We start from the raw sequence: 10,914 nt of genomic DNA, 5'->3' as shown, positions 1-10,914 counted from the left end.
CCCCCCCCTCCCCCCCCAAAAAAAATTGAAAAAATTTATATATTTATAGGTCCCTAAATTTGTTTAAAAAAAAATTAGAACTCCAAATTTATAAAATCTTTATTAAATCGTCTAAGACCTCCAAAATCTCAGGCCATCATATCTCATGACATGGCGTAAATCATCTTATATCCATTAAGAATCGAAATTGGGTATCAAAAACCTCTTCTAACCAAGGTTCGAACTTTTACGGAACGCAACCATTTTCAGGGCGATAACTACCTACAGTTACTAGGAATTGTAGTTTGGAAGTTTTCATAATGAATATTTGTTTTAATATTTGGTTATAGGTAAATTCTTGAGGATGCTTAGACCTGCTTTTGAATACACCAACTGGATTTACACAATATATATTTAACATTTAACAGTACGTACTTTTATAACAACGAAGAGTTGAACTAATGATTAGAATCTTGGGCTAGCTAGTAGGAGTTTAAAGGATTACAAATTCTAATTCTGTTTTTTTTTTTTATTAATCAGGTGTTGACCAACCTTGGGCCAGCCCACCACCTAGATCCGGAGCCAGCCGGCGTCTGTACCTTTTTACGAGCCCTGGACACTCCTCCCCGCCCGAAACTCGAACTCGTGACCTCTCAGACCGAAGCCTGAGGTGTTACCAGTTGAGCTAACTCGTCCGGGTAAATTCTAATTCTGTTGGTAAATGTAAAATGGTATAGGTTTCGCTTTAGAGGTATATACGAATTTACGGATTCATGCCTAGTTTAAAAATTATTATTCAAAGGACCAACATGTGATTGTACTGCCCCGCCGACTTTGTTTTGTTTAAGAATTTTCCCTACCAATATTGTAACATACTGTTTTGTGGGGATCATGATAATAAATGGTACATGGTACATGGTACATGGTACATGGTGTTTGGTATTTGTGTTAAAATAACTTATTGATTTGTAATACTAGCTTATAGTGATGAACTCAATACTGAAGTTTAACACCTTAATAAACAATCACCATTTAACACAGATTGTTCTAAGCTAATCCTCTAATAAACTTTTTACTAATCTAGTAACTTGTTGTAAAAGTTATTTCGCCAATTTATCAATGTTACAATATGCCAAAACATACAAAATGGTCAGATTCTGCTACTCCATCATTATCCATTGTTATCACATAATTAGTCCAATATGTTGGACTTATACAAGACAAAGAGGTACGGTACGCTGACATAGAAGTGCAAAACAAACTTTCTTAAGTATATATAATCTATACACTTATTCAAAAGGAGCATAATAAGAGAATAGATATGATATATATAACCGATTGATAGCTACGGAATTGAAGAAGTGGATGAAAATCGGTAAAAATGGGGGAAGATATATTGAAGATTACATTTTTTGACTTCTTGATCATGAGTAGGTAGACTTGAGGCCTCTTTTGCATTTGATCTCTCTCTGAGATTCTATTGATCCTGCAGTCAAGTTTATATAATAATTAATTGTCGAGATCATGCATCTTTGTTTGATATAATAAAAATTAACCTAATAGATATAAACTCTTTTGCTATGCCAATTTATTCAAGATTTATTCTCTCACTTATGTTATATTGCATCATCCAACAAAATCCAAAAAGGTTTGCGGGGGACAAAACAAACTTTTAGCCTTTTCAAAGTTAGTGGTGACTAAAATCTTAAAGGAAGACTCATCAAGATGATACGAGCAAAGTACATATACCTACGATTAAAATTATACCTGAGATCATAGAAAATAAAAATGATTTAGGTGTAATCAAAGAGAAACTTACTGTCCCACAAAATATAATATATCTATTCTATAACTTCAGAAAATGCCAATGCATAACTACTCCCAATGTTCATGCAGTAAAAAGAGCCTCTATCATATACTGTCACAACCCAAGCTCTTAACATATACTGTCACAACCCAAGCTCAAAACTCCGAGATACTAATTACAATTCAACCAATTACGCATTTCATTTCTGGTAATAGATCCATAATCAAAAAAATGTTTGTGATTGTTCCGGAAGAAATGAAACAAAAGATACGGTAGAGCTAGGACAGTTATTGTATGAGGTCTACCCAATGCTAAATGCAGAAGCGCATAATAGATCGATATGATCATCATGAGCTATCCCGCAATAAAACCAGTTGTTGCTAATACTTTCTTTTCGGTTCCTTCTTCTCCTTCGTCCATAACCCGAGCTCGGAGAAGGAAGAGATAAGAGGGCCCTATGGAGAATGTGGTCAGAAATCCATAATAGAGGCCGACCACAACGACCGAATTGATTATCTTCATGCATAAGGATACTAGATTACCTAGTATAAAAGAAAAAAGGGAGGTTTGTGATGGTTTTTCAATCTTTTATACTAGGTAATCTAGTATCCTTATGCATGAAGATAATCAATTCGGTCGTTGTGGTCGGAAAAGAAATAGACTAGAAACTACATCTCTTATGTCAATGACACCAAAGGGATATTAAATGAATGGAATTGGGATATGGATGGAATATAATGAAATAGAGCCGCTTTGAGGTTCCCTATGAAATGAGGCATGGAACGGAGCCACTACGAAGAAGTTCCGGGGGTTACGAAGGAAACTTCGAGTTCATATTGGTCATTGGTCATGGGTTGAGAATGGGAATTGAACTCCAGGAGATGTAATCTCCCGTTTTTGGTTGAATTGAAAATCGTATAGATTTCTTTGAGTTGTTTATATTTAGATCATTTTCCTAAGACCCACATATATAGCAATAATTAAAAGCATGATCAGTAAAGTCTTAAATATATGTTAACTTTTCTTCTGAGATAACCTTATTAACCTTTTAACAATCATGGAATGTCAATTATTAATCGATTTCTTGAGGTTATAAAATGAAGGGAAAAAAGTCTAATCGATTTATCCATTGATCATCAATGGGGAACATAATCTACAGAAATCTTTAAAGAGAAGCATTCTAAGAGCCAATCATTACTTCATTGAAGTTTACAGTGGTAAAATGTGTGTGGGGTCTACGAAGTAAAAAAATACATCTTGGGGAATCAAATGTTTTCCAAATCTTGAATGGGATTCTCTCTAAGATCTATACTTGATAATCGGGTGCAGTTTCAAATGAAGGTTTTCATTAAAAACATTTATAGTTTTTTTCATTTAATTGCTAGAAAATCTAATGAATCATCCATATGCTAGAAACTAGAACATTTATTTTTCATGTATTTTTCATTCCATAATTAAAATATACTTTCACCGAAAGAGCTAAAATGATTTAAACGTAATCATCTAAAATAAATTCTACTTCAATTGAAAACCTAAGAAAATCTGACTTCAATCCGGCCCCTTAATCCAAAACCAACATCAACAAAAATATATATATCAAAAGCCTAACGATGTCTGATGTCTCCAAGTAATTAGGGTTTGATACATAGACCATTCTGGAACATAAACATATAGATTTGGGGTATGTTACTAGTCAGTGAAACCATTCAATCACATAAGCATATAGATTTACGATATGTTAATAGTTATGAAACCATTATTTCAGAAGTTTCTACTAAGGAGATCAAGAAACAAAATCTAATGCATATATGTAAATGAACGCCAAGGCACATATTCAAACAAAATAAAAGCATAGACAATGGAGAAATATATTACCACAAAGTCTTTCACCAAGATGAGAATCTTAAGAGAAGCTGAAGGAAGAGGAGGAAGAAGAAAAGTCGTCTCTTCCACCAACCATCTCCGTCGGTGGCTGCTTCTTCTTCTTCTTCTTGTAAGGAATACCTCTAGCCTTAGCCTGACACTCCCTAACCTCCCGCAGATAAACCCTTATTGCTCCACTAGCGAAAGGGTTTGTTTCCGGAGAACCACCGTTCTCCTCGTAAGCCGCTCTCAGCCGTCCGATCAAAGCGTCGAGACTTCCCCAAGCTTGTCTGAGAGGGCACGTGCAAGGAGCTGGTGGCTCAGGCTGGCCGTAGAACATACAGCCAAGCACGTGCACCTTTGTCTTACCGAACTGGTCTAAGTACCTTAGGAAATCAAGCACGTGGTTGCAGTTGCAGTGTGAAATGGGAACCGGCGGTCTCTGGTTCTTCAAATACTGTCCGAAAGTGTTCCAGTCGCGTCTCTTCTGTGACTCGTAACGGCTTGGTGTCACCGGTGGCTCTGATCCTGATGATTCCATCAAGCTCTTTCCTCTGTCTCTAGGAGATGACATGATAAATGATCTTGTTCAGTGTAGAGAGAGAGATGCTGGTGAAGTTTAAGGGATCATTTTGTGTTTTATATATGGATCTGATGAATTGGGTAATTAAGAAAAATGAAATGTTGAGTGAGTTTGATGAGAGGGTGAAAGTAATACTCCTTTGTTCCCTGTTCCCGAGAGTAAAATTTTCTAGAACAAACATGTTTATCAATAAAAGTAATATTTATAATTTAATTTATTTTTTTATTTTATTATACACTTTATAATAATTTTTTATAAAATTTAAACAATTCAAATATTAATATAGAAATTTTTTTTTGGTCAAATTAATATAGAAAATTTATGGAGGAAATGGAGGGGAGTAGTAATAATGGAGGATGATGTTGACGTTAGAGGACTTGTCATGGGCCCGTTTCAAACTTTGCTTTCTTTCTTCATCAGTCTCATATTTTTGGATTATCTCCCACTTTTCTTCCCTATGGAATTAGTAATTACCGAATAGTTATTAATCAACTCATAAATAACATCCTATGAAATATTCATTATGTAGTAATTAACGAATTTATTAAGCCCAATGCTGTTCGGCTTTGTAGTTTGTACAAATCCGCTTTCATTTTAACGATAATTCATCTATTTATCAAAAAAAGAAATATTCATAATGTGGTCAAGAAGTAGAGGTTTAGTATCTTTCATTCTGCTTTTGAATCTTTGTCGTTTAGATAGTAAAAATATCGGTTATGGTCTCGGATTTATCTTAAAATTAACATCCGATGTCTTCTAGATTTTGATATGGTGAATAGAAATGTGCTGATCAAGTAATAGGCAAAATTTGGAAATGTGCTAAACTTTTTAAGGATTCAAGTTTTCTTTAGAAATAAAATTATAGTTATGATAATGGTATGAGTATGGGATTCGATCTAGTCAATTTACATGTCGTAGTCTGGTAAATTATACGGTTACGCGTTGACAAAAAAAAACATTGAATATATTTCTATCGGATCAGACGAATATAGAAAATGTGTTAGCTGGTTATGTAATTGTGTATGTTAAATTTTTTATTGCTTAAAATACTCTTTTTTTTTTAACGACTATTGTTTAAAATACAAACAACAATTTATGGCAGATGATGTGTGCCTACATACGTCATCGGACTAACGGATGTGCAAAATATATACTTCTGCACACGTCATAGTTTCGTGCTTATATAAAGATGTGAAAACAATCTTGTATAAATATAAACTTCTCTATAAAATCAGGTTTGAGTTGTCATGGTCAGATTAGAATGGATCACATCTAGTCTATAAATAAATATATTAATAACTATGCTAACACTCCTAGCTAGTCCATTTAATTTTCAGGGCAACCATTTAATATAAATATAATTTGATATATCTTCCGTATTTATCGTGTTTTCCCCCGAACAAAAAAAAAAGTGTTGTATTTTTCTATGTCAACGCACTAGAAAATCCCCTATATATTATTTGAGAAGCATTACAACTTATTTTTGTATCCACATGTCATCACTAAAATGATTCTTAAAATCATTAGAGAAATATGTTGGTCCATCTAATTATATAATAAGCTTTTTATTAAACTAACAATAAATTCATCATTAATGTACTTTATTATTTCCTTAAATAAAATTTACGGAATTGCCTAATGTGACTAAAGTATATATGGTAATTAATGGTTTTGAATAATAAAGATTTGATAAAAAATAGTGTATCTTCTATCACATTTGTTTAATTTTAAACTATTAATTAAATTAAACAACCACAATAACAATATAATAAAAATTTAGATTTGTATGTATATGTTATATTTTAAATTTTTACAAACGGCTATAAATTACTAAAACCGTTAACAATCTCACATTCAAATTTTATGATCCATAGTTTAAAATTTTTGTTATAACAAAATACAAATGATTAAAAAAATTATATAAGTAAAAAATCTAATTTAATTAATTATTAAGATTAATATATATATCGTTTTAAATTAAACTATAAACCATATAAAATACAATATTTTAGTTTCAAAATTTGCTTTGAACAATTTTTTTGAACGATCATTGACAACTTATTTTTTTTTAATTATAAATTACTAAAACTATTAATCCCACAATGAAAATTTTGTTATCAGTAAATTAAATTTTTTTCTATAAAAGATACAAATGATCAAAAAAGCTATATGAGTAGAAATCATCATTTAATAGACATTAATATTAAAAATATACTAAAATACATTATCTATGTTAGTATCATTTAAATTTAATAACATATCCTATCAAAAATATTTTTTGGATTAATAAAATTGATTTATATGTTTGCACCAATTTAATTATATATTTAATAGTTACTGACTTTTAATTATTTAATATATATTTATTATTTCATAATATGTAAAAATATTTAATACATAAAATAATTTATATATATACTGTTGATTCCGCGCAAGGCGCGGATCTTAACCTAGTTTGTCTTATTTTCTGTATCTAATACTCCATCCGTTAAGATAGACTTTTTAGAAAAAAAAAATTTGTTTCACAAATATGTATTTTTGTGTTTTCAATGAAAAAATTGTAAACCTCAAAAAAATTAATTGATTTTATTGAATTACTATTGGTTAAAAATCAATGAAAATTAAAAATTACGAAAAATAATACATTTATTATGATAATTTAATGTGTGTTTTTTAATATGCGTGAAAATACTAAGCCTATTTTCATGGAACTGAGAAAGTAGTATATTATAACAGTGTTATATCTTCTGAATTAGATATGTTTATCGTATTTTTCCTATAAACAAAAACGTATTGTATTTTTTGATATTAACAAAATAGAAAAATTTCTCATGATTCATATTTTCAATCGTCCAATCGATTTTTGTTGATAGAGAGTGATGTTTATTCAGCATCGATCCCTCGTAGTACTCTTTTCTGTTCCCATTAAACTGAAATGGTTTTTTTTTTCAATCTATGTTTCCTTCGTAAATATACTTTTGCTTTTCCAATGTAAAATGTCCTTTGCATTCAATACTCCGTATAAAATTAAATTTAGTTATTACTGCTTGTTTATTGTTATTTTGTTGTCTCTATGTTATCAATATATTTCATTTATTCCACGAAAATAGTAATTTAGAAATTTTTATTTGTCTCACAAAAAATTATTTTTGTTTTGATATAACTTTATAGTTTATTTACCTATTTTACTCACATTAATTAAGATAACTACTACATATAATATTTTTTTGTTAATTATTTATTAAATTTAAATTATTTTTTTGTATTACAATTTTATTTTTAAAATATGTAAAAACTTAGAAACTACAGTTTTCGTGAAAACAAATGTAGTATAACACAACAACATCATTAACACAAAACATTAAATTATAGATTCCAGATCAGTTATCATTATATACAACTTGTTTAATTTCCAAAGGATGATTAACACAAACGCTGTAAAGTAAGTATTTTTGTCATATACAATAAATGTTTAAATCCCCTATATTTAAAGTAGTTTGTTTATATAAATGAAAAGTATTATTATTATGTTTCATAAAAAGTGTTATTTCAACATTTTTTATACAAAAATATCACTTAAAAATTTCAATGCTTTTATATCTATTTAATTTACAAAATGCATTATAACAAGTATTTTTTCAAATGCATTATTTTTGTAAATGATAAATTTATCGTAATTACTATAAATTAAATAGATATCATTAAGAAAATAAATTTATTTTAATCAGTTTTTTTCAATTTGTGTCGTGAAACGAATGAGTATAATTACTCCAAACATAAATTGGAAAAAGGAAGGAGCTTTACGACACAAGAAAAAGGGAATTCAGATTTGTCTTACCGGTCAAAATCAATGTCGATTTGAATTTGTCATTAAATGCTTAAATATATTCTAATTAGGGCTCTTGTTTTTTCTCCGAAATACATTGCACATTAACGTTTTCTAAACTCCCATCAAAGCCTATAAGTTAACGATAGAGTTAGACATTAGTCCTTCCATTTTATAATGATATGCAATATAATAATAATATAATAAAAATAATTGAGAAATATGTAAAGTAGAGTGAGCACCGATGTCCCTTATTGGTTCATGAAGACTAGGGAATAGGTTATGTATGAGTCATTAACCACTATATTTCACCTACCTTTTTAAGGCATATCTTGGTAATTATTTACATATGATATCTTTGATCATATGTAAAAATGGTATCTTAATTTTATCATGGCCCATCAAAATTATTTTCTTATAGTTGAATAAAATATGATAAATGTGGCTGATACATTAGCAATCAGGTATTAATAATAGTACATCTAAAAAAAAAATTACTTATCAAACAAAAATAATAATAGTACATCTGGAGCAGAATAAATATTATAAATTATGATATGGTTCGGCCAGATTGAACCGATCTTTCAAAACTAAACAAACCATGATCTGAAATGGTAATTTTCTGTAATCATTGTTTATGCTAAACATGATTTTGAAATTCTAAGTTGTAATGATTTGGAAGTAAGAAAACCTACCGATGTCAAGTAAGAAACAAAGCTTCTATCAAAACAACCTGCTTCATATGTGATTCAAGACTTTTTGTCTCTGTCTTTTATCTTTTCCTTGCGATGTAACTTTCTAGGCTAAATGCTTCTCTTTTCTACAAAGGGTCTGTAAAAACTTAAAAACTCTTTTCAGAAATGGTATCTCGTTTTATGGGAAAAAAAAGAAGTAAGAAAACTAGTTCCGGGCAAAAACCTGAATTTGAAGAACTGTGCCAAATCTAATCAGAAAAATCCTATCAAATTATTATTTAAAAGGAATCAATATTTTGATATTTAGAAAATTAGAACCAAACCAAATTTAAACCAAAATATTTTGAATATCCAAATCATATTTATATATTTAAATTTATTAGTTATTTTTAGATTTAGTATCCAAAAATATCCAAATTTATCCAAAATAATTTAATATATATATATATATATATATATATATATAAATTGTCAAAAGTAAATTATAGATAAAAAGCTAAGAAATTCTCAAAAAAACCAAAAACAAATACTTAAAATATTTATGATTTTTCATTAAAATACTAGCTGGGAAAATAGAACCCTCTCTTATGCATTTCCGTTGAGACTTAAATTACTTAATTGAAAATGGTATCTTTATTAAAAAAAACACCCCTCTCTTAGAGCATTTCCAAAAAATAACTCTATTTTGAAGTTTTCAAAACTCTATATTTGAAGTTTAAAGGTGTTCTTCTCCAAAAACAAAACTTCAAACTCAACTTTAAAACTATTTATATTTTATAATATGGTCTTTATATTTGTCATAACTAATTTGAATTCATAAAACTTTTGTAAATAACTAGCACATATATAAACATATTACAACAATATTAATTAATAAATTATTCTATTAAATATAAAAATTTAAATTAAAATAACTTAATTAATATTAAACTTCAAACAAAATACCATATTATTTCATAAAATGATTTTCGTAATGCATATATGATATATTAGTGCATTTCAAAGTAAAAATGACTCTCCTCATTTTTACTTTGTAGATTACGACCTAAAAGTTGTTGAAATCTGGTAATATTGATACTTGTAAATACATTAGATCGGAATAAGAAAGTATTAATACTCGTGGATATATTTAATATGAAAAAGAAAAAAACTGTACAAAAAAACATCAAAAACAATAACAACAACGATCATCAATTACACAAAAAAATTTGGACAATATTTGAAAATTTGAAGGTTCCGGATTAAACTTACCTGACTATTAGTGTTGTTGTAATAGTTATGTCTTCATGTAATTTTTTAAAATCTTTTTGTTAAGTTTTTTTTTTGTATATTATTATTGTCTAAATCTAGCTTAAAATATTTTAAATCTTATTTTAAAGTTTTATTTATTTTTTTGTGTAAAATTTATAATCTGTAAACAAAATTTAAAATATTTATGAAATATAATTTTTTTAAGATTAAAATAATAAACGAGAAAATATTTATGAATCATAAATGTGAAGTGTGATCACTACAAGAAAACACACCGAATTCCGACGGAGGTTCCGACGGACACCAAGGTCGTCGGACATTTGTGACGGAATACTGACAACTTTCCGACGAAATCCAAAAAAATTAAGTCGTCGGAATTCCGTCGGCCATTTCCGACGGAATTCCGACGAAATATGGGTCGTCGGAATATTCCGACGACTTTTCGACGACATTCTGATAAAAAATGTAACCGTTGTAGTTGTCGGAAGTTCGTCGGTATATTCCGACGAATTTCCGACGACATTCCGATTAACAGCAAAGACGTCGGAATTCCGTCGGTATTTTCCGACGGAATTCCGACGAACCATGTGACCGTTGCCGACAAATAGATATGACCGTTGTATAGCCGTTTGGGATTGGACAACTCCGACGGAATTCCGACGGACTGCTTTACATCCGTCGGAATTTCGTCGGAAAGTCGTCGGAGGTCCGTAAGCAATTTCCTATAAGTACAACCCCTCCTCATTCAACTCATTCACACTTCATTCTCTCTTCATTCTCTTTAGTCATAACAATTCCGTGAAAATCATGTCTTCAGAAGTTTATTATCGTTCGTGGATGGATAAACCTCATTTGGATCCGAACACCAATTTGCTTACGGAAGAATACGTTCAAGGGATTGGAGAATTCA

General features: G+C 29.6%; 1 protein-coding gene across 1 annotated transcript; it reads right to left on the bottom strand.

Annotated features, from left to right (window-relative positions):
- Positions 1–1,132: 1,132 nt before the first annotated feature.
- On the bottom strand, positions 1,133–4,378 carry LOC106329376 (protein LIGHT-DEPENDENT SHORT HYPOCOTYLS 10). The gene is made up of 2 exons (XM_013768020.1): positions 3,662–4,378; positions 1,133–1,465 (listed from the first exon to the last, which is right to left on the bottom strand). Exon 1 carries the CDS (start codon positions 4,221–4,223, stop codon positions 3,690–3,692), a length of 534 nt encoding a protein of 177 aa, XP_013623474.1. The 5' UTR covers positions 4,224–4,378; the 3' UTR covers positions 1,133–1,465; positions 3,662–3,689.
- Positions 4,379–10,914: the final 6,536 nt, after the last annotated feature.

Source organism: Brassica oleracea, chromosome C3 (genome assembly GCF_000695525.1).
Source record: "Brassica oleracea var. oleracea cultivar TO1000 chromosome C3, BOL, whole genome shotgun sequence".
NCBI lineage: Eukaryota > Viridiplantae > Streptophyta > Magnoliopsida > Brassicales > Brassicaceae > Brassica > Brassica oleracea.
Note: the sequence above shows the minus strand (reverse complement) of the source record. Positions and strands in the feature narration are given on the sequence as shown.

Excerpts from the sequence above, each read along its gene's own strand:
- LOC106329376 (XM_013768020.1), bottom strand. The coding sequence starts at position 4,223 with ATGTCATCTCCTAGAGACAGAGGAAAGAGCTTGATGGAATCATCAGGA.